Here is a 25,770-nt window from a genome sequence, read left to right as displayed (position 1 = left end):
GTTCATAAGGTTTTCTGATGATACAAGACCCTGTGCTGATACTTTTGAGGAGGTCTGTGTGCAATCAAAAAGGGCATAAGGATTGAATTATTTTTATCACATTGTACTTAGTAGAGCTGGGGGTTTATTAGTTCATATAGAAAGTATTCTTACCCACCAAGGCTCGAACACAGGATTCTTTTTCAACATAAGTCAGGAAATCCTGTTGACTGCTTTGTAGTGTTTGAACACAAATGTTTTGGAAATACACTCTCCCTTTGGCTTCTGGAACACCTGGTTAACCTAGTAGCTTCCTGGGTTTACTCTAACAGCTCTTCCTATTTCACAAGCTCTGTGAGTGAAAAACGTAGAGATTTCCCAGGCTTCTCTAGACTCTGTGCCAAAAACATCTCATCTGCCCTCATCATGGCTTAATTCCTCTTCACTGATACTTCCTGAAATGTCTCCTCTCTCTTGTCTCTAGACTTGTGCTGTCCAACTAGAAATCCACTGGCTACTGGTGACAACTTGGAATGTGGCTGGTCCAAATTGGGGTGTATTGTAAAACACACTTTTTGAATACTTACTATGCACAAAAAATTTAGTATTTTTCTATTGATTATATGTTGAAATAACATTTGGGATATATTGGGTTAAACTAAACTATATTACTAAAATGAATTCCACCTGTTTCTTTGATCTTTTCTTAAATTCTGGCTACTAGAAAATTTAGCATTACTTATGTGGCTTGTATTACATTCTTAGTGGACAGCACTGTCTGACCAAAAATTCAAACTGACCATGTAAACTGAACATTAGAAACTGAACTCACTGTGTTCCAGGCCCTCAATCCTGTTCCATCACTGTTAGTACTGAATAAACATAAGTGGGCACGGGACAGATACGCTGCATGACATCATCCACTGCTGTTGAGGAAGCTGAATGACGAAGGAAGCTAACTCTGGAATAAATTACTTATGACCAAGGTGACAAGATGACTCTGGTAATTGTCAAAGAGTCTGTCAACATTGCTTCTGAGCAGCTGCAGCAGGAACGTTTGCAGACCTGAGAAATAACACTACATGCACTTGACTAGAGGGGTTCCACAGCAAGTAGGAATAAAAACAGCCATGGTTTGCCAAAATAGTGGGTGAAGTTTATATGCATTCCACGTCAGAAATGTTAGCAGTGACACATTGTGACACATTGACTGCAGGTATTTTAACCATCCCACTGTGCCAATTATTTTATTGCATTATCTTGGCTAAGAAATCTCTCTCTTAATCTAGCCCAAAACCTGGAGTCATTTTTGACTCAACCCTTTTCTTTATTCTCCAGATCCAAGCAACTACCAAACCCCAGTTTTTCTACATAAACCTAGTAAAAGTGATGCTTTTTTTCCTCTTTAAAGAAAATCAGAGAATGTTTTCTTCATGGCCTCAAGAGGGAGAGCCCAGGTAAGACTTGCCTCTACAGAGTAACATTTTTTAAAAAGTCCTATCTTCACAGTTACCCTCCAGTAGAAATAGCAGGTAGGAATGCAGACAAGACAGAGAGGCCCTTAATGTACCAGGAAATGACCTGGGAAAGGGCCTAGACTGCAACCGACTCTTTCTTTGCTTTTCTCCTTCCTGTCCCCTCACCTTAATTGTTTTGATCATCTTCTTTTTCCAATACATATGAGCTGTGTGGGTGGGTGAACACAGTTTCAACACTTTTCACAGCAGAATACAATTTCATAAATGATTTGGATTATCTGTCGACTTGTGTTGGAAGAAATAATTGAGAGTTGCATGTACCCCTGGCACATAATATGTCAATGGAATGGTAAATGCAAAGCTTATTACATTTTAAAATTTTCTAAGTAGTCTAGATATTCTTTCCTTAAAGTTACTGGCAATTGTCTGAGCATACGTTATATGTCAGATATTTTACCAGACTAATTAAATTTTATAGCTTCATTTTTTTAAACTGCACACAAGTACTTACGGCATGTTAGGCTGTGCAAATCCTGTTCAAGAATTGAATGTATATAGTAATTTTAAATTAGAAATGTCTTCTTTTTTGAAGTATGACAGCATTTTTATCATTCATTAGCAGCTTCGAGTTAGCATTCCAATATATATATTTTTTATAATTTACTTCAAATCATTAGTGCTTAGTTTAAAAGGTGCTTTTATGCCAGCTTTTTGCCTGAAGAAACTAATTTGACTTAACTTACAAGCTGTAATAACAGATTTATAATGGAAAGGTTGATACATTTATATGTAAATTTAGTTTAATTTCAGAAAAATTAACATTATATTAAACTATAATAGATTTGAAAGATAAATGAAAATTGCTTTAAAAATTATCAATTGTCATCTTAAGAGTCTTATTCCTCCTGAGATGTTTCATATTCAGCACGTATAAATTTGACCAGATATGATTAACTGGAGATTTTATTAACTCTCGTTCAAAAGATCAAGCCCACTGTGGTCATGCATTTCAAAATGTAAATGCATTGTCATAGGGTCCAACTGAAGTAATATACAGTAAAATTGTACTGTACAAGGAAACGAGATGTAGAAAAAAACCAACACTTTTAATCAATTTTTCCTAATACAGGTAAGCTGTTCATGTACTCTTAAGTATTTTTATATTTATTGTCATCAAAATGTTCCATTCAGAAGCTCTAAGGCAGTTTCTACATAATGCATGGATACATTACAGTCTGTGTGCAGAAACTCTCCTACCTGTATATTGCTTAAAGGCAAAGAAAATTTGACACGCAGATATATTTTTGAAAAAAATGTGTCTTTGAATTGGTACTTTCTCCTTACATTTAAGGCCAACAAACTGAAGATTAGCAGCTGTTTCAGCCAGTTCCTTTGCAGTTTAGTTGCTGCCTTTATTTTATTATTTAAGTTCTAAATAAATATTAAATAAAATTATAAATACCATCGCTTGTTCCTATACTGTAAATATTCTGTAATCAAATTCAAATCATGGAATGATTACTTATTTTACTGAGTACATTTTATAGTTTTTTATTTAGAAAAATTCTCTCCACGCAATGATCTGCACAGCATAATCCATGATAACACACAGGCCGCCTGCATCTCTAACCCAACAAGGAGGCAGTTTTGTGTGTTCAAATACCCCCTCCAGTAAAATTTGAACATTACTTAGTTTCTCCCAGCCTACGTTTGCCTAACTTGTACAGAACTGCAAAGCAGGCCAACTGTACCTTGACTGCGCCATTCTCGTGTATGGTGATGCAGTTATCAACATCTTCTGAGAGTTGGTACAAGGCTTGAGCTGTTGCTCGATGCACGTTGATGTCATTGGACTTCAGGTAGCGCACCAATGGAGCCACTGCTTTGTTTTCACCAAAGGCCACTCTGTTTCTGCCCCACATACAGCAGCATGAAATGGCTTCTGCCAGATGACGCCTGAGTTTATCATTATTCTCCATAAAGGAAACAAATGATGGTATATGTGTTACAATGATCCTGTGAGATCATGTTCATGCACTAGATGCTTATTACCCACTAAGATGCCAATGAGTCAAGAGAGAAGGACTGGCTGGATACCCAGGTGTTGTCTTGAAGGGTACTAGTATTTTGGTGGGTCACCAATGGACAAAGTTTCAATCCTGATTTCTCATTTTATGAACTGAACATTGTCAGTGAACTCCAAGGTGATCAGGGGCCTGGCATTAGTTATTTGGCTAGTATTATTATTATTTACTCAAGGTTCAATTTCCTTTTCAGTAAATATACTCACCGGACAAAATTATAGGTCTGCACATGATTTAGTAATAAATATAATTAAGGAATACAGGACATTTTTAAGTTAAGGGAGCATTTCACTTAACTGGGGCAAATAGATAAATTCTACTTTATCCTAGGAATATCACTGCATCAGTAATACACCTTGATCCCCAAGAGAGAGAAGACAGTACAGCAAACAGCGATGTGTTTTGAGTCTGCCATTTTCCTTTCTGTATTCTTTATGACACTATATCCTTCTTTTTGTGTGTTATTAATTGTATAGGTATAATATAACTGAAAAAGGATATAGTTTTCTGTTTATTAATTGTACTGCTCTCTTAATTTAGGCAACAACTTGGTGTCCCTAACTGGACCTGGCAGATATTGTTAGGAACTCAGTAGTAGACTGGCCCTTCTTCACCAAACATACTTACCATGATTGAATCTCTAGTCTATGATTCTCTGCTAAGTGGTAGTCCAAGCTACTCTCAAATACCTCTGGTCATGGTGAAGTCATTATCTCCCAAGGCTACTTATTACATCTGACACAACTCTGGATAAGCAGTACAGTGACTGCCTAAGTCCCCTAGCTCAAGAATGCCATTGATCCAAGCTTGCCAGTGGGGAAGGAACATTTAATTTCTAAAGTTGCCATGAACGATTATCTCAAGGATAACACCAATGATGTGAAAATGATAGTTAACACTTCTACAGTAACATATTTGTCACCAGTTCACTTGCCAGTAAAAACAGCCTTTATTTGACAAGATACTTGCACATTAACACTGTACAGTTTAAAACATATTTTAACACTTATTAGTCTCAGAGAAATTAAATGAATTAACCAAAATCTCATACTTCATAAGTGATAGATATTAAACTTGAACCCAGGTGGTTTGACCTTAAATATATTGTTTTTGCCTCCACACCATGATATCTTATGATAATTTGCATTTAAAATAAAAAGACATATTACTTACCGTATTTGCAAGTTTGGACAGTAAAGGAACAACTCCATGATCTGTAATAATAGCTAAATTTTCTTGATCTTTTGCTATATTGGTAATAGCAGCACATACACTTGCCAAAACTTCTTTATTATCTGATTTCAGGAGATTGACAACGAGTTCCAAACCACCAACAAAGGAGCGAACCATTTCTCCAGCATCCTAGATAACAACAAAAATAAAGATATTAATAATAAACTAATATTTAACATTTTTAAAAATAAAGTAATGATGAATCTGTGAAGTATGTGCCATTAAAAAATTCAGTTTAATTTATTTCTATACTACCCATAATTGCTATGTTTTTATGTACAAAGTATGTGTGTATATAGACTACATACACACAATTCAGTTTCAAAGAACATTTACTGAACAACAATTATGAGTCAGTGCGCTAACTACTGGAAATGTAAAGATTAACAAAATATAGCAGAATGCTATTATTTTCAGTAGATATGTTCTATAAAACCATCACAGAGTGAAATTAGTGAATACTGAACCATTGCTCCTAAGGGAAGTACAGCATTAGGTTCCTGCAATCCTCTGGTTTTCTGTTTAAAAGTCTCTTATTTAGCATATTGTTAGCTCTTTGACATTAAACTCATGCATAACACAGTATAACATATGCCTGAAAGAAGTTTATCTAATGCATGTATTTTCTCCATAAGGCTTGTTACAACCTTCTTGTGCTTAGGAATACTAGAAAACACTATCTTTGTGGGCCATTTTAAACAGTAAAATCATTAGAAAAACACACAAAAATGTGGAAAATGTGGCACTAAGTAGACTGCAAAATGGACACGCAATTAACAGTATAAAAGCTGAAACAAGAAGGCAGAGTGTCATTTTCTTTAAGCTTAGCTGAGAGCATGCCTATTGAGCAACTCAAAGTTTTGACCTTTCTGTGCATGACCATGAATAAGGAAGAAAGTGACATGAGTATTGATTTTGGAATTACAAAAGATTTTGTATTACTCTAGTGTATGGTGTACGCCAGTGGTCTAGTTTCATTTTTTTTTTGCAAGTACTAGTCCAATTCTCCCAAAATAATTTATTAAAGAGACTGTCTTTATCCCATTGTATGCTCTTCCTTCCTTTGTTAAATATCAATTGACCATAATGACATGGGTTTATTTCAGGGCTCTCCATCCTGTTCCATTGATCTCTGTGTTTGTTCTTAGGCCAATACCAGACTGTTTTGATTATAGTGGTCTTGTAGTATAGTTTGATATCAGGTATTGTGATCCCTCCTACTTTGTTCTTCTTTCTCAAAATTGCTGAAGCTATTTGGGTTTTTTTGTTGTTGTTGTTCCATGTAAATTTTTTAAATATTTATTCTAGATCTATAAAATATGCCATTGGTATTTTAATAGAAATTATATTGAATTTATGGATTGTTTTGGGTACTATGGACATTTTAATGATATTAATCCTTCCAATCCATGAACATGGTATATCCTCCCATTTATTTGTATCTTCCTCAGTGCCTTTTGACCCAGTGATTCCACTGCTGGAAATATACCCAGAGAATCTTGAAACTCCAATTCAAAAGAATTTATGCACCCTCATGTTCATAGCAGCACAATTTACAATAGCCAAGTGTTGGAAGCAACCTAAGTGCCCATCAGTAAGTGAGTGGATCCAAAAAACTATGGTACATTTACACAATGGAATTCTATGCAGCAGAAAGAAAAAAGGAATTCCTACCTTTTGCAACAGCATGGATTAAACTGGGGACTATTATGCGAAGTGAAAAAAGCCATTCAGTAAAAGACAAATTCCATAGGATCTCAATGAACAAAATAAGCTAATGAGGAAAACAGAACCAGAGGCATGGAATCATGGAACAGAGTGACAGCTGTAAGAGGGGAGGTGGAGGAGGGGACTGACTGAAAGGAGGTAACAGGATTAGTGAAAGAACATATACGAAGGACCCGTGGACATGGACAACAGTATGGGGCTTGACTATAAAAATGGGGAGTGGGCTGGGTGAAAGGGGGCAAAGCGGGAAAATTCAGGACATCTGTAATAGCATAAACAATAAAATATTTTTATAAATAAAAAAATAAAATGTCCATGTAAAACATTTTGCAAGTAGGAGAATTCCTGAGCAATTCAAATCTTTGAATAACATGGATTGACTCTGTGTTACCTTTTGCCATCATGTTGCATACAATCTGTGGGGAACATGGGCATTAAGAAATTACAAGTATAATGAAGAGCCCTAGAGGGAAGAGGTAAAGATACTGCAAATACATCCAACAAGGGAGTCTCGGCTGGTGTGAAGATTCAAGGACTGATCCCAAGAGGACCAAGAGGACATTTGTAAGCTAAGGCCTGACACCCCAGGGGGATTCTGGGTAGAGGAATCGTGGTGAAATATAGACCTCAGGGTGAAAGAGAGAAAGTGATTTTTTTTTTCTAGTTCACAATGGTTAAAGAGCATAAAATAGGAAAGAGGGAATGGGGGAAATGAGACTTCAAAGGTGATATTTTCATGCATCTTATTAGTCTTGGTACAGAGTTTGGAGTTCCCTTTAAGGCATTTGAAAGTTAGTAAAAAGTTTAAGCATGGAGGGGTGTGAGGTGGGGAGGGGATTTTATCAATTTTGTTTCTTGGCAGCTCTCTCAGTATTGCAGGAGTGAAGGTGGTGTAGTGTGGTGCTGGGAACTCAGAGGATATCTCACTGGTTCAGATAAGAGGTGGGATAGTTTGGATGAGGGTGATGGTCTAGGCCTGGAGAGAAGGGTGTGCATTTGTGAGGACTGATTAAAGAAGATAAAGACCAGTGATTCAGTGATGGTTCCCACGTTTGTGGCTTGACCTAGTGGTGCTAAGGTTGGAAAGGCAGGGGTTCGTTTTGTTTTCTTGGAGTGGGGAAGGGTGGTATTTGGTGTTAGAACACACAATTTGGATGAAGTGCCCAGAGGCATTTAAATGGAGACATCCAAGGTGGATATATGGGTTTTCAGTTCAGGAAGAACACCAAGGATGCATGTGTAGACTTGGAAGTCATCTGTAACTGAAGTCAAGACTGTGAAAGAGCAAGGAGTGAGGTAGAAGTGGGCACTGCCCCAGTGTTCTAGGTGTGGGCAGAAGAAACAAAATTGTCAGAGGAATCTGAAAACAGATGGTTGAACAGAAATGCCCTCCCCTGATGTATGATGGTGGCTGTGTGATGTCCACTAATTATTTCCCAAATTATAGAAATTAGTATTTTGAGTGCCAAATACATATCAGACAGTTTGATAAACTTTCTCAGTTAAGCCTCAAAATAAACATTCAAGTAGATATTATTTCCATTACAGACTTTTAAGACTGAGGTTCAAAGATGTTGGACCTCATAAGCTGGATTGTAGCCCTTAGGGACACAGGGGTCATGTTTTAGTAAACTTACTGATCGTTATACATCATAAATCTGATTATCTCATCCCACACCCCTCAAACCCTTCCATCGCTGTCCCTGCCCTGAGATAAAACCCAAATCCACACTTGGTTTCCAAGCCCTTCATGGTGTGCCCCCGGCTTCCCTGCCTCACTTTCCCTGCCTTGAACCCCCTTCTTCAACCCCCAGGGCACACACCAACCCTATGCCAGTGCTCTCCACAGGAGATAATAATCAAAATCCTGACAGTCATTCTTTGAAAATGTGATTCATTAAGTCTGGGGTGGGGCCCATAAAAAACACCTTTATTTCTAAAAACTGCCAGTGAGTCTGAACTTCAGCCAGTATTGGGAGCACTGCTTACACATTAGTCCTTCAAGTTTCATGTCCTCAAATGAGCTGCTCGTACATGTCTCCTGCCCTTTGTGTCTACTTTCCTATTAGCTTGGGAATTCCTACACATCCTCCGCTACTAACCAAGGTACCGACTTCTTAAGGGAGCCTTTCCTGAACTTTGTTGGAGTCTGAGTTAAGCTGCTCCCACCTGTTTCTTCCGTATTATAATAGCACTTACCCCTCTGTGCAGTAGTGGCTTGTTTCTTTGCCTTTGTCTTGAACTGTGAGTTTCAAAGTGTAGAAACTCTGTTATTCACAGTTGGATGCCCAATGCCTATGCCATTTTCTGGCAGTGAGTATATATGCTCAATTAACATTCACTGAACTTGATTACATGCAATTTCACAAATATAAGAGGAAACTCTCACTGAGGGCATAACAAAACAAACTGAAGTTCTAGTAAATGGTGAAGGAGGGACCAAGTCAGTTCTCCCCAAGTGTAAGGAAGGGCAAAGCACCTTTTTCCACAACTTGTTGCCTCTCCCAATTGCTCTGGGAAATGATGTCAGCAATATTGTTTACCTTGCTCTCCATGTTAAATATAAATATAATTTTTGATAGGACACACTTCTAAATTCTGATATAGTAATAAAATTATTTAACTGTCATTTTTCTGAAATTCTATAATAAAGTTTTTATGTAATATAAAATAAATTATTATACCTTCAAAGGTTTTCTACATTGTCACTTTATTATACTTCTATGTATTCATATGCAATCAAATCAAAATAATGTAAATATGAACATATTAATCTTTAGTCAAATATCCAACATAATTTCATCCAAATTATCCTTTGAGATAGTAAATATTGGTAGTTCTTGTAGAGGTAGTAGTTCCATGAGAAAAAACTTATAAAAATGAATATGTAAAAAGAAAAATGCGAAGTGGCAGAATATTTGAATCCAGATATGCCTAACCCCAAAGCCTCTCCACCACATCACAGCTGTGTGAACCCTAACAACACACTTGGGTAAATGAGGTTGATGAAGGGGTAAGTTCAAAAGCAAAAACAACATCTCTCAGAATTTCAGGGAACTTCAAAAGTATCACACAAAAGGTCAACTCTTCTGAGAGATGTTATATATGGCAATAATCTAATTTCTTAATTACAAAATTACAGAACAATTTTTTTCAAGAAAAACTAGAGGAATTTTGAAAAGATGGTGGCATAGTTTAAAAAGATTAAACTACAGATGACATTCAATATTACTTTGTATTCATTCCAGGTATATGGCATAAAAGTTAGACGATCATCTACTTTCACAAATTGATTCCACTGATATTTCAAGTACCCACCTGGTACCATACAGCATTTACAATATTATTGACTATATTTCTCATCCTGTACTTTTATATACCCAGGACTGTTTTGCAACTACCAATTTGTACTTTTATCCTTCACGTTTTCCACAATACCCCCAACCCCCTCTGCTCTGACAACTATCAGTCTGTTCTCTGTATCCGTGAGTCTGTTTTTACGTTTTCTAATAGCTCGATTTTTATTGTATTTTCCATTTCCATTTATCCCCCTTCACACTCTTCCACCTCCACCCACCACACCCTGTCCCCCAACACAACGCTGCACTGTTGTTCTGCCAGTGAGTTCTTTTGCTCTATCCTCCCATCCCCAGCCCACGAGCTGTCAGCCGGTTCTTTATCTGAGTGTGTTTCTGTTTCACTTGTTAGTTCAGTTTGCTCATCAGATTCCACATATGAGTGAAACCATTTGGTATTTGTCTTTCTCTGACTGGTTTATTTCACTTAGTACAATGCTCACCAGGTCTATCCATTCTTTGGCAAAGGGTAAAAGTTTCTTCTTTTTTATGGCTGACTAATTTGCATTCTGTAAATATACCAGGGCTATTGTATCCACTCATCTACTCATAGACACTTGGGCTTCTTCCAAATCTCGTCTATTATAAATAATGCTGCAATGAACATAGAGCTACATACATATATTCTTTCAAATTAGTGTTCTGGGTTTCTTCGGATAAATTCCCAGAAGTGGTATTCTTGAGTCATAAGGCAGTTACATGTTAATTTTTCAGGTAACTCCACACTGCTTTCCACAGTGGCTGCACCAGTCTACATTCCCACCAACAGTGTATGAGTGTTCCCTTTTTTCCACATCCTAGCCAACACTTTTTTTTTAATTGATTGATGATAGCCATTCTGACGGGTGAGATGATATCCTTTCGTAGTATTAATTTGCATTTCTCTGATGATTAGTAACATTGAGCAACCTTTCATGTCTATTGGTCATCTGTATATACTCTTTGGAGAAGTGTCTGTTCAGGTCCATTGTCCATTTATTTTTTTAAATTTTTTAATTTAATTATTGTTTAAGTACAGTATTCTGTCTTTTACACCCATCCCAGCCCACCCCTACCCCCCGTGCTCCCCACCTCCCTCCCATTTATTTTAATTGGATTGTTTAGGGAGTTTTTTGGTGTTAGCTTTATAAGTTCTTTAAAATTTTGTATATTTCAAATGTTATCACTGAATATGTCCTCCCTTCAGTGGGTTGTCATTTCACTTTGTTGATGCTTTCCTTTGCTGTGCAAAGACATTTTTAGTTTGATGTCCCATTTATATTTTCTTTTGTTCCCCTTGCCTAGCAAGTCGTATCAGAAAAAATATATAGCTACAAGAAATGTTTGAGATTTTACTGACCATGTTTACTTCTAGGGTTTTTATGGTTTTGAGTCTAACATTTAAGTCTTTAATCAATTTTTAGTTTATTCTTGTGTGTGGAATAAGAAGAATGTGTAATTTCATTTTTTGCATGTATCTGTCCAATTTTCCTAACAAAATTTATTGAATAAACTATCTTTACTCCATTGTATGTTTTTGTATATTTTGCCAAATATTAAATGACTATAAATAAATGGGTTTATTTCTGGTCTCTCTATTCTGTTCCATTGATATATATGTCTGTTTTTATCCCAATACCATCTGTTTTTCTTATTATGGCCTTATAGTATAGTTTGATATTACAGAGCATGAGTCCTCCAACTTTATTCTTCTTCCTGAAGATTACTTTTGCTATTCAGGGTCTTCTGTGGTTCCTTGTAAATTTTTAGAACATTTCTTCTAGTTCTGTGAAATATACCATTGGTATTTTATCGGAATTGCCTTGAATCTATAGATTGCTTTGGGTAGTATGGACTTTTTAATGATGCTAATTGTTCCTATCCATGAACACAGTGATGCTTCTACTTATCTTCAGTTTCTTTCTTAAGGTGTCTTATAATTTTCCAAGTACAGGTCTTTGACGTTCTTGGTTAAATTTATTCCTAGGTATTTTATTCTTTTTAAAGCAATCATGAATGGCACTGTTTTCTTAATTTCACTTTCTGGTAATTCATTGGTGTATACAAATGCAACTAATTTCTGGATGTTAGTTTTGTATTCTGCTACTTTACAGAAGTCATTTATCAGTTCTAGTAGTTTCTTTGTAGAATCTTTAGGGTTCTCTATACACAGTATCATTTCATCTACAAGTAATGATAGTTTTACTTCTTTCTTTCCAATTTGGATGCCTTTCATTTCTTCTTTTTGTCTGATTGCTGTGGCTAGAACTTCCAGTACTATGTTAAATAAGAGTGATGAAAGCATACATCCCTGTCTTGTTCCCAATTTTAACTGGAATAAACTGGTAGTTTTTGCCCACTGATTATGATGCTAGCTGTGGGTTTGTCATATGTGGCCTTTATTACAATGAGGTGTGTTCCCTTCATTCTCACTTTGCTGAGTTTTGACACAAATGGGTGCTGAATTTTATCAAAAGCATTTTTTACATCTATTGATATTACCATGTGGTTTTTATCCTTCATTTGTTTATATGGTGTATCACGTTTATTGGTTTGCAAATATTGTACCAACTTTGCATCCCTGGAATAAATCCCATTTGATCACTGTGTATGATCTTTTTGATGTATTGCTATAATCAATTCGCTAATATTTTCTTGAAAATGTTTAGCATCTATAGTTATTAGGTACATTGGCATATAACCTTTTTTCTCTTTGTAGTGTCTTCATGTGGTTTTGGAATTAGGATAATGCTGGCCTTATATGATAAGGTTGGGAGCCTTGCCTCCTCTTGAATTTTTTGGAATAATTTGAGAAGGAGAAATGTTAGTTCTTCTTGAAATGTGTGGTAAATTCACCTGTGAAGTCATCCAGTCTGGGGCTTTTGTTTGTTGGGAATTTTTTGATTACTGTTTCAATTTCAATAGGTGTAATATGTCTATTCATCCTCTGATTCTTCCTGATTTAGTTTTTGAAGACTGTATGTTTCCAGGAATACATCCATTTCATCCAGATTGTCTAATTTGTTGGATATAGTCATTTGGAATATTTTCTTACAAAGCTTTGTATCTTTTAGTGTTGGTTCTTACTTCTTGTCTTTCATTTCTGATTTTATTAATTTTGGTCCTTTCACTTTTTTTCTTGATAGTCTGGATTAAGATTTGTCAATCTTGTTTATCTTTTCAAAGAACCAGCTCTTGGATTCACTGATCTTTTGTATTGTTTTTTTTGACTCTATTTTATTTCTGCTCTAATCTTTATTCCTTCCTTCTACTCACTCTGGGCTTTCTTTGTTCTTTTTCAGGTTCTTTTATATGTAAAGTTAGATTATTTATTTGAGCTTTTGCTTGTTTCTTGTAATAGACGTGTAATGCTATGAATTTCCCTCTTAGGACTGCTTTCCCTGTGTCCCACAGATTTTAGGATTGCTGAGTTCTCATATGCATTTGTTTCAAGTATCTTTTGATTTCTTCCTTGATCTCATTGTTAACCTATTCACTGTTTAATAGTGTGTTATTTAGCCTCCATGTTTTTCTGTATTTTTCAGATTTCTTCTTGTGACTGATTTCTAGTTTCATACTATCTGATAGTCAAAGAAGATGCTTGATATGATTTCAATCTTCTTAAATTTATTGAGACTTGTTTTGTGTCCTAACGTGTTTTCTATCCTACAAAATGTTACATGTATACTTGGAAAGAATGTATATTCTGCTGCTTTTGGGTGAAATGCTCTGAAGATATCAATTAAATTTATTTGATCACATATGTCATTTTAGGCCACCAAATCCTTGTTGATTTTCTGTCTGGAAGATCTGTCGGGATGTCAATGGGGTGTTAAAATCTCCTACTGTGATTGTATTTCTGTCAATTTCTCCTTTTTTGTCCATCAAGATTTGTTTTACCTATTTAGGTGCTCCTATGTTGGGTACATAAATGTTGGATACATAAATGTTGGGTACCATAAACGGGTACAGAAAAATACATTAACATTTGTCATAATACTGATTTGGTGGTAACAAACTCCTTTAACTTTTTCTTGTCTAGTAAGCTCTTTACTTCTTCAATTTTAAATAATAGCCTTTCTGTGTAAAGTAGCTTTGGTTGTAGGTCCTTGCTTTTCATCACTTTGAATATGTCTTGTCAATCCTTCTGGCCTGAAATATTTATTGAGAAATCTGATGACACTCTTACAGGTGCTTCCTTGTAGGCATCTAACTGCCTTTCTCTTACAGCTTTTAAGATTCTTCGTATTTAACCTCTGCCATTTTAATTATGACGTGTCTTGTGCGGGTCTCTTTGGGTCCATCTTGTTTGGGACTTTGTGCTTCCTGGACTTGTGTGTCTTTTCCTTCAAGTTAGAGAAGTTTTCAGTTATTATCTCCTCAAATAGGTTCTTGATTCCTTGCTTTCTCTCTTCTCCTTCTGGAACTCCTATGATAAATGTTATGCTTCATATTGTCCCAAAGTCCCCTTAAACTATCTTCATTTTTTTTAATTCTTTTTTCTTTTTGCTTCTCTGAGTGTTTTTCTCCTACTTGGTCCTCTAATTTGTGATTCTATACTCTGCTTCATGTAACATAGCATTTATTCCTTCTGATATATTGTTATTTCATATATTGCATTTTTATTTCTGACTGGTCATTTTTATAGTGTCTATGTCTTTTTACATGTTTTTGGTCATTTTTATAATCCATACTTTGAATTCTGTATCTAATGAATTGCTTGTCCTCTTTTCATTTAGCTCTTCTAGAGAATTCTCTTGTTCTTTCATTTGTGGCCCATTTCTTTGTCTTCCCTTTTTGTCTGCCTCTTTGTGCTTGTTTCTAGTGTTAGGAAGATCTGTAACATCTCTGTTCAGACCTATATCAGATGCTGCCTGTGATGGGTCCTGGACAACCTGTTTGGAGCTATCAGTGATCCACGGATTGTGGTTCCCTCTGCTGGGCCATGGAGCATGCTGAAAGTACCAAATTATATACTAAGACTGAATTTTACCAGCAGCAGGCCTGGGGGAGTACCAAGTCCGAAAGCACTCAGAAATCTGCCTCTGTTTACAGACTGCCTGTTAGGCTTAGTCACTGAAAGAGCTCTGGATATACTCCTCAGCAGAGCTTAAGCTCCACAGGGTGGGGCCAGATGTATTTCTGCAGGTGTGACTATTGATTCTCCTCAGGTAGATGCCACATGGAAGGAAGTGCTCTTTCCTTGGGAAGGAAAATCAATTTTATTGTTTTTCCTTTCCAACAATCAGCTTTTTACTTTTTTTTTTTGCTTTTAATTTCATTACTTTCTTCTATTAACTATTACTTCCTTCTTCTCTTTATTTTGAGATGTACTTGCCCTCTTTCCCTAGTTTTTAATAATGAAAACTTAGATGTTCCTTCTTTAACTTAGGTCTTTAATGCTATGAATTTTCCTCTAAGCAGTGTTGTGGATGTATCCCACGATGCTTAATATGTTGTGTTTTCATTCTCATTCAATTCAAAATATTTTCTAATTTTCCTTGTAATTTCTTTCTTTTTTTTTTTTTGGTTCATGGTTATTTAGAAGCATAATTTTAAATTTCAAAACGCTTGGGAATTTCCCAGCTATCTTTTGGCTATTGAGCTGTAGTTTAAATTTTATTATGGTTAAAGAATTTGTATGATTTGAATTTTTATGATTTCTTGAAGTTTGTTCCATGGCTCAGAATATAGCCCAGTTTTGTGAATGTCCCAAACACAGTTTAAAAGAATATGCATTCTGCTGTTGTGGATGGAATGTTTAATAATTATCAGTTATATTTAAGTTGGTTGGTTCCATTGTTTAGGTCTTCTATATTCTCACTTATCTTCTATTTTTTTCTATTGGCTGCAAAGAAGGGAGTGTTGAAATTTCCAACCATAATTGTAGATTTTTGTTTCTTCTTTCAGCTCTATCAATTTTTGCTTCATAAATTTTGAAACCCTGTTTTTAAGCAATCACAGAGGTTTAGTATGAAAATAGAATAAAGCAAACCCTCAGGCAAGTAAAAGCGATAGAATTTTATATTTAGTCCTCTTTAAACAGTAACTTTAAAAGCAGAATCATCTTCATGCATAGACCACGTAGGCATAGTTTCTTTTGTTCTGCCCTTCAGATGAACGTGGTGGTTCTGGGATTTACAGTTAAAAACCTACAGGACTGCAGACTGAATGGGTGCATGCAAACTGAATGGGTGTTTCAGAAATATGTAAGGATACATTCAACTATGATTTTTTTCTTATGTACTTACTTTAGAGCCCAACCTCCTATAAAAATGTATCTTCACAGTATTTTCTTTCTCCTTTATTCTATTTGGGAATATTCAAATAAAAGGTTACTTTTACAGCCACACTTTTATGAATTAGTTTTTTCCTGGCTTGATTATATTGAGATGCTGTATTTCTTTAATCATGTCTCTATCATGGCACCTGAAATTCTTTTGTATTTGACATATCTAAGAGCTTCCTTCCAAGTATAACTTAACCATCTATTTCTCCATCGCTTGTTCTTCTTTATTTTTTTGTTTTTAAATTTATTTTTCAATTACAGTGGTATACAATATTATGTTAGTTTCAGGTGTAAAATATAGTGATTAGACAATTATATACATAGTGAAATGATCACTCCAATAAATCTAGTATCCATCTGACACCATTTATAGTTATTATAATATTATTGACTATATTTTCTATGCTGTACTTTACAAGACTATTTTTATAACTGGCAATTTGTACTTCTTAATCTCTTTCACTTTTTCCAATCAGTCCCCCAACCCCCCACCCATCAGGCAGCCATCAACTTGTTCTCTAATACATGTTTAAAATAGCAGCTTAAATAATACCTCCACACTGCTTTCCCCCCGATTCCCTTTCTCAGTATTGGTCACTCCCTTCCCTCTGTTTCCTTGTAGATGTTTTTCTCCAAAATCCATGTCCTCATTCCCCTGTGCATGCCAAGCCTTGATTCTATTTGAGTGTCTAACTCACACACATGCATCAGGAGACAGTGCCTCTATACCCCAGAGGTCATCCTTGACTGGCCTAACCTATTCTAAACATCTCATTCCCTTTGTCAAAGATTTGTTCAGGAGTGGGCTTTTTATGGCTCAGTTATGGCCAGTGAGTTCTGAGATAGTGTCTCCTAGGAATCTTCTGGAAAAGCTTTCCAATTTATAATAAGGATTAATCACAGGTCACACCGAGACTGGCAGAGCAGAAAGGGGAAAAATAGCCTGGGTCCTTGATGACATTGTTGAGCTGCTAAATCCACTAATACTAAAATCTAACTTGGCCATTTAATACCAAGCCATTTTTCATTATATTGTGATTATTTTCTTATGCATCCTTTTTCCAATAATTTGTGAGTTCTTCCATAAGGAACCCTGGTCTTGTTCTTTGACTCTCTCTGGGAATATAGTCTGGTGTCTGTCACTCAATGGATTATCAATAAATGTTTGTTGAATTATGAAAAAATAAAAGAAATAATGAGGCTGTGACTTTAAGTACTTAACTATAGTGACAAACACTAAAAAGAAAAGAGCATTTGCTCTGTAAGATGGAATATAAATTGGTATGATCAAGTCACTCTCACAGTTTTCAGGACTTCCTAATTCTCTTGCTGCTTTATCAGTAGACACAGTAAATCACAGAACTGGGACAATACTAGGAAAAATAACGAAAGTGATCACATCTGCCAGGGATCCAAAAACTTCCTAAGGTGCATGGTATGATATACAGGGAGCCAAAGTCTCAATGAGATCATGGGCATGGCGCGACAAGTCCTTGCAATTTTTACAGTCTGTGGGACAGTGAAACGCTAGGACTCAAGCCTACAGACCTCTCCAAAGTTTGTTTATTTGTTTTGAAGGTGAGACTTCTTTTTTTCTTTCTTTTTTCTTTTTCAGTTTAAATATTTTAAACATATGACATCGTGCCTCACATAGTTTTTATGGAAAGGGAGACAGTATATTTGAGGGTGGAAAAAGTAATTACTCTGCCAAAACTGTATTTCATTAATGCTAGGCAACTGGGCAAATTCACCACATTTTCCACCTTCTCACATGTCTTAAAAACTGGTCTTTGCCAATTTCACCACTGGTACAATATGGGTTATACACAATTAAAATTTTCATCTGTAATAGAAAAACCCTTACTATTACTACTAGTAATAACACCAGAGGTCTAATTTTTTTTGCAGTTTACAAAGGAGTTCCATACATATCTCATCTTGTCCCCACAGGTCTGCCTGAACAAGGCATGAGGTCCCGTTTTACAGACAGGAAGGCTCAAGGTTTATGAATAGTTGGTGACAAAACTAAAAGCTTTATATTTCCTGATTTCTTATTTAGTGTTTTTTTACTGCACATTTCAGACTTAAACTTATTGGAAGCAACAATTATATTTATCAGATTATACCTAGTTTATAAATAGTGAAAAGAATCTTCACAATTTAAGAGGATTACAATTCTAAAAATGACTAAGCTATTTTTCCAGTGACATTTCTAAGACGAACAAAAATGAAAAATTGAAAAAATAGAGCATGAAATACCTTCATACTGCTACTAAAGTAAAGCTTGAATGCTTGACTACAAGGAAAAGATGTCAAGCTCAAATTAAATAAAATTAGGTCAAATACAAAAATAAGATGAAGAATATGGAGTAGCAAAATAGTTTGATTAAAATTCAACTAATAAAAAATATTATTTAAAGATTAATGAATAGAATAAAAAACTACAAAGGAGTCTCCCAAAGGAGAAATCAGACTGTCAGCAGATTTCTCAAAAGAGACCTTACAGGCAAGAAGGGGCTGGAAAGAAGTATTCCAAGTCATGAAATCCAAAGACCTACATCCAAGATTGCTCTATCCAGCAAAGCTTTCATTTAGAATGGAAGGGCAGATAAAGTGCTTCTCAGATAAGGCCAAGTTGAAGAAGTTCATCATCACCAAGCCCTTGTGATATGAAATGTTAAAGGGACTCATCTAAGAAAAAGAAGATTAAAAAGATGAATAGTAAGAGCACAGCAAACTCAGTTGTTAACAACCACACCTAAAACAAAAGCAAACTAAAAGGACAGCTAAATCAGGAGCAGAACCATAGAAATGGAGATCACATGGAGGGTTAGCAACAGGGGAGTGGGAGGAGGAGAAGGGGGTAGAAGATACAGAGAATAAGTAGCATAAACAGTAGGTAAAAATAGACAGAGGGGAGGGCAAGATTAGTATGGGAAATATAGAATCTAAAGAACTTGTGACACGTGGACATAAACTAAAGGGGGGAATTATGGGGGAGGGGTGTGCAGGGTAAAGGGGAATGAAGGGGGGAAATAGAACAACTGTAATGGCATAATCAATAAAATATTTTTTTAAAGTGATAAAGTGTAATCCCCATGGGGAAAAAAAGAAAACTGGATATTTTAGCATAGAGCAATTCAACTAATGGATATGAAACTCCCTCTCTTGCCTCCAGCAAAAAGAACTGGCAGTTTCTGATGAAGTGAGAATTATGAGTTCTGTCCAGAAGGTATCCAGCCATGTAATATGAAAAATAGAGACATTTATTGAAGATACAAGATACAAGAAACACTGTAAGTAGGACAATGACACCTCAGAACCGTTCAAAGTAGGCACCTTGGGACCTCACACACTTCTCCAAGCATCTCTTCCACTGTTCAAAACACTCTGCAAAATCCTTTGTTGGAATTGCCATCAGTTGCCCCATTATATTTTCCTGAATTTCATCAATGGTCTGAAATCTCTTCCCTTTCAAAGGTGATTTTAGTTTTCAGAAAAGCCAGAAGTCACAGGGCACCAAATCTGGGCTGTAGGGGGCTGAGTCACCTGGGTGATTTGATGTTTCACCAAAAAAACTCTGTTAAAGACATGACACATGAGTGGGCATGTTGTCGTGATAAAGCTACTAATCACCAGTTGCCCAGAGCTACAGCCTTCTGAATCACATGAATAGTTTCCATGGAATAATGTTCAAGCTTAGTGCAAATTTGCATACAGATTCATTGCTCTACTCACTCAGTTATTTTGAATGTGACGGCCACACAGTACACATGCTCACTCAACACCAACAACTACCCCCATGGACTAGTACAGTGAAGTCATCATTGTTCACACATGCACACTCCAGTCCATTCTCCTTGGCTGCCAGGTTACATTAATATTGCGCAAACCATTCTCATTATATTAACAATGGCTGGACATTTTCTGGATAGAACTTGTATGTAATACAACTTTAAAGCACATATAAGCAAGTGCAACATGACTTAAGGCAAAAATTTTTATCCTGAAAGTCTATGAAAATCCTGCTTTATGCCATGTAAGATCATACAATGCATAATATAATAGCTGGAAAAGAATTTAAAATAGCACATTGCATGTAAAAATTTCAAAAACGCTACATTCACATTAGAATAGAATGTCAAGAAATCAAAACTAAACAGTCAAATCTTATTCTAAAAGTATATTCAGTAAGTTAAACATTTTTTAAATTCTAAATGCAACCTACATTCAGGGAAAGCCAAAAGTAGGTTTACAGTAGGTTTGAGTACACAAAACACAGAGTTTATTTTTGTATTATTTATTAATCCCTATATTATTTTTCATAGAAACAAATGTAAACCTACTTTTGCCCCATACTGTATACTCAAGGGAAACAATCTTACTGCTCTATCACCATTAGATCCTTGTTCTATTCCTAGTAAATAAGTCCTACAGCTTTAAATAAATAAATCTCTACATATCTGATTTAGAATTTCTTTACACTTTCCAATGTAGTTCTTCAAAAATCAAAATTAGAACATCAATTATTACCCCTTTTCTTCTGAACTGAAAAAAAATAAATTTCACTTAAAATAAATGATACAGTCCTCATATTCTAACACAGCAGAAAATGCATTATACTTTGAGTGCACCTTTATCCAATTAAATCATAAGAACTACAAGAAAAATAAAACAAACAAGCAAAATATAACCAGAGACATTGAAATTAAGAACAAACTGAAAGTAACCAGAGAGGAGATGGATGGGGGGAATGGGGTGGGGGGAGGGGGAAGGGTTTTCAGGAACATCTATAAAGGACACATGGACAAAACCAAGGGGGAGAGATCAAGGTGGGAGGTGGGGGTAGCTGGGGTATGGGGAGTGGTGGGGGGAAATGGAGACAACTCTACTTGAACAACAATTAAAAAAAGGTTTAAAAAAGTTATTTGAAAACAGCTTAAAATTAGTAATATCAATATTATTTTAAAACCATCTATTATTTTTCATAATTGATTTTGTTTCGTTGAATTGAGCTGACCTTGTTGCAATATTCTGTTAATAAGGAGGCCTAAACTGTGAGGCACTACTCTGTATCCAGAGGCTCATAGAGTTAATTACATGGCATTCTCAAGCAATAATACATTTAAAAGAAGTTTTTAATAAGTACAGGTGCTAAGTAAATTTGTCATATCATAAGATCTATTATTTATACATATGCATTTATATGTATATAAGTTTTAAATTTTTAAATATTATATATTTAAATGTTTTTCTCGCTGGTAATCAAAACCCACAGATTAAGATAAGTAAAGCAATTTCTTGTTAAGATCTAGTCATTTGCATCTGAGGAGCACACTGCATGGATCAGGCTGAGAACAACACTTGAAACCACAAAATGACAGAAAAAATATTAAACTATATTAAATAGTATATTTATAAAAATAAAACAGAGTCTTCAATTATGAAGAGATTGTTTTGCAAAGCTCACTTGTTGAGTCTGCTACATCACATTTTTTTTTGTAAATCAGTGCTTAGCTTCCCAGTTCAGTAGATAAGAGTCTATTCAACTCATAATTAACCCAAAATACAACATCATACTAACTGTAACTAATCTTCCTTTGCATAAATGTTCTCATATTTGAAGTCAGGTATCTGGTTCACCTTATCTTATGCAATGTGTACCTATCACTAATTTTCATATTAAGTGGTTTTCATAGATCTTATTTAGAATTCATCAAAGTTTCTCTTAAAACGTGCCCAAAGATTAACACAGAATTCCAGACTTGGTCTGACTAGGGCAGAGTATGGCAGAATTCTTATATTCTGTGAGCTAGAAACAGCACTTCTGCGAATGTGCCTGACAGCAAACAATATTTCAGCAGTCACGTTACCCTATTTGTTCACGTTAAGCTTTGAATCCGCCAAAATCAGTAATATCTTTTACAAATGAATTACTATACAGCCAGGATTCACACATCCTGCACTTATGGAAATTCTAGCAAAATTACGTGGAGCAATTTTCAAGGAAAATAGATAAATTTTCAATTTATCTCTTAGAAATATTATATATTTCCTTGAAAATATAATTATAATTTTATATAACACTTTGAGAAACCAAGCAAGCTATCTGGATATTTTGGAGCAAAAAATTTATCCAAGCATTCTGATGTTAAAATAAATTCCTTAGGTAAGCGTAAAATAAAGTTTCTAAGACATTAGTTCTCAAACTTTGTTGCACATGAGAAGCGCACAGGGGAATTTTTAACATCCCCCAAGCCCAAGTTGTACCCCATACCAGTTACATCAGAATGTATGATGGTGGGAGCCAGCATCTATGGGAATCTCTAGGTGATGCTGATGTGCATCAAAGTTTGAGAACCACTGGGTTCAGAGTTTAAATCAGACAGTGGAGTACTGGGCACATTCCAGCTTCGTCATGTTAGCTACATGGCTTTGAACAAGCTGCTTAACTTCTCTCTATGTTTCAGTTTCCTCTCTTGTAAAACAGAACTAATAATAGCATTTATCTCTTAAGGGTTGTTGAAAGGATACATATGAAGCATATTTCAAGGTGCCTGGAATGTGACAATAGCTGCTATCAGTATTATTTTCTAATTATTTCGACATACATAACTGAGATGGCGATAAATATCTTACTACATATTCAATCCTATTTTAAAATCTAAAAAGGATTAAGTTGGCAAAATGCATCTTTGTCATTAGATAATAAATCCATGTTTATACCATCAATACACTTTCATTTGTACATTCTTTCACTTATGTGGCAGATTAGGAGTGTCAGAGACATAAGGCATTGTATTATGTTGTGTAATTCAAAATGAGTAAGATCTAGACCAGTGGTGCTTAGCCCAGATTTCACATAATAATCACAAGTTGATTTCTTAGAAATATGAATATGTAGGCCTTAATCTCAATATATATAACAAGGATAGGGCCCTTGTATGAGAATATTTTTTAAAGCTCCGGAGGTAATGTATATTCTAAGCAAAAAATAGCCAATCTGGATAATTGTCAAAGTATGTTGCTCTTACTTCTAAAAGCATAGAATCATTGTAAAAATGATTAACTCTAATGCCCATATTTAGTTTAAGAATAAACAGAGGTATCCTGATCTTCTATGATCTGATCCTACATAACAACAATCGGAACTCTGGCAAAAAAAAATGGCAAAATCAACTTTTTCATAACTGTCAAAATAAATGAAAAGCTTATGTGAGTGTTTATTCCAGAAACATGTCTGAATCTCAGTAAGAGCAACGAGCTCTGTATTCTTTTAACTGCCTATTCTAACATCTCCATCCCCAGCTCTGCAATAGCCTTGAAAACCAAGAGCATTACAACCATGGTATCTGGGAAAGCTAGAAGCCTTGCAGCCATGGAATGGGAAGAACAGATTTGCAGCTCCCAAAAGAATGCCATTCCAACAGAATGATCACCACTTAGCTTGAATGGTAATACCTAGGACAAACTCCAAAGGCTTGTCTTTACCTCAGAGCTCACTGAGTGAGGAAAGTCTACCAGTGGCAATTATTTAACAAAAAATGTGTTTAAGATGTTAATATTAGCTGAGACAAACAAGAGGCTTTCCAAAAAAAAAAAAACCATTAAAAGGAAAATCTTGGAAATGAGATGTCTATAGAGGGCTTTGAGAAACTCTGACATATTCCTGGGAACCTAAAATACTATATGCAAGCACACAAGGTTATGCACATGCCCCCAAAAGACCTGAGAGAGCCCTAACTGCTCACCTCTGGCTGACCCTGAGCCTCTACCAATGCAGAAGGGAAGGGTAAGACAGAGTTGTAAACTGCTGGAGTGCTCAGTGTTCACCACAGCAAGCATGCAGAGCCCCTCACCAAAGGGTGAGAAACCCAATGTTGCCAGTCATTTAAGAAAATCTCAAAATAAATTCAAGGTGGATAAAAGACTTAAATACGAGCCGTGACACCATTGAAGTCCTAGAGGAGAACATTTTCAGGAAAATCTCAGATATTTCATGCAGCAACTTTTTTACTGATATGTCCCCTAGAGCAAGGGACATAGAGGAAAGAACAAACAAATGGGATCTCATCAAAATTAAAAGCTTTTGCATGGCTAAAGAAAACATATTAAAAAGAGAACCAACTGTATGGGAAAACATATTTGCCAATGATACTTCAGACAATGGTTTAATCTCCAAAATATACAAAGAACTTACACAACTCCACTCCAAGAAGACAAGCAACCCAATTAAAAAGTGGGCAAAGGACTTGAACAGACATTTCTCCAAGGAGGACATACAGAAGATCCAGAGACACATGAAAAGATGCTCAATATCACTAGCTATCAGAGAGATGCAAATTAAAACCACAATGAGATACCACTTTACCCCTGTCAGAATGGCCATCATAAACAAAGCAACAAACAACATGTGTTGGAGAGGTTGTGGAGAAGAGGGGACCCTAATCCATTGTTGTTGGGATTGTCGGTGGGAGTACGACTGTGGAAAACAGTATGGAATTTTCTCAGAAAACTAAAAATGGACCTGCCTTTTGACCCAGCAATTCCACTGCTGGGATTATATCCTAAGAACCCTAAAACACCAATCCAAAAGAACCTATGCACCCCAATATTCATAGCAGCACAACTTACAATAGCCAAGAGCTGGAAGCAACCTAGGTGCCCGTCAGTAAATGAATGGATCAAACAATTATGGTACGTATACACAATGGAATTCTATGCAGCAGAAAGAAAGAAGAAGCTCCTACCCTTTGCAACAGCATGGATGGAACTGGAAAGCATTATGCTGAGTGAAATAAGCCAGGTGTTGAAAGACAAATACCATATAATCTCACCTTTAACAGGAAGCTAAACAACAAAACAAACAAGCAAGCAAAATAAAAACAAAGACACTGAAATAGAGAACAGGAGGACAGTGACCAGAGGGGAGAGAAGAGGGAATTCCAGGGGGAAAGGGGAAGGATTTACAGGAACTAGTATAAAGGGCACATGGACAACAGCTAAGGGGGGTGGAAATGGGAGGGAGGTGGTGATCACTGGGGGGGTGGGCTGGAATAGGAGTAAAAGACAGAAAACTGTACTTGAACAATAATTAAATTAAAAAAAAAAGGAAAATCTCTGCCAACTCATTATCTCACTAGTGAGCTAACCAAGCAGAGAACCCAGTGACCAAGCTGACAACGAATATAGACATTGCAGAATTAGCCCAAGAAAGTCACTAACAAATAATCAATAGCAAAAAAAGAACTCCCCAAAACCACCACCAACAAAACCCCTGAGAAGGGAGCAATCTAATTTCCAGAGGTTCTACATTATATTATTTAAAATTATTTCCAACAGAAAGTTATGAGACATAAAAAACCCCAGCAAAGTGAGTCCCAAAGTATACTCTGGTGGGTGGGGAGCAGTCAACAAAATCTGATGCTAAGGAAGCATTTACCATGTTGGACTTATTAGATAAAGGGTTTAAGTCAGCTATTTTATATATAAGTTCAAGGGACTAAAGGAAACTGTGCTTAAACAAAGTCTGATAACAATCTATCAGGAAGTAGAGGATATCAATAAAAGAGATTTAAATTATACAAAAGGAATCAATTCAAAATACTGGACTTGAAAAGTACAATAAATGAAATAGAAAGTTC

General features: G+C 35.8%; 1 protein-coding gene across 1 annotated transcript in view; it reads right to left on the bottom strand.

Moving 5' to 3' along the window:
* ODAD2 (outer dynein arm docking complex subunit 2) overlaps window positions 1-25,770 on the bottom strand; it is a 178,152-nt gene that overhangs the window by 35,122 nt on the left and 117,260 nt on the right. The window contains exons 17-18 of the mRNA XM_037140830.2: window positions 4,715-4,903; window positions 3,209-3,430 (exon numbers count right to left, since the gene is read on the bottom strand). Of these exons, the coding sequence (XP_036996725.2) occupies window positions 3,209-3,430; window positions 4,715-4,903 (411 nt within the window). The remainder of the gene's footprint in view (window positions 1-3,208; window positions 3,431-4,714; window positions 4,904-25,770) is intronic.

This window comes from Artibeus jamaicensis, unplaced genomic scaffold, assembly GCF_021234435.1.
Source record: "Artibeus jamaicensis isolate MK-2021 breed Jamaican fruit bat unplaced genomic scaffold, CSHL_Jam_final contig_867, whole genome shotgun sequence".
Classification (NCBI taxonomy): domain Eukaryota; kingdom Metazoa; phylum Chordata; class Mammalia; order Chiroptera; family Phyllostomidae; genus Artibeus; species Artibeus jamaicensis.
Note: the sequence above shows the minus strand (reverse complement) of the source record. Positions and strands in the feature narration are given on the sequence as shown.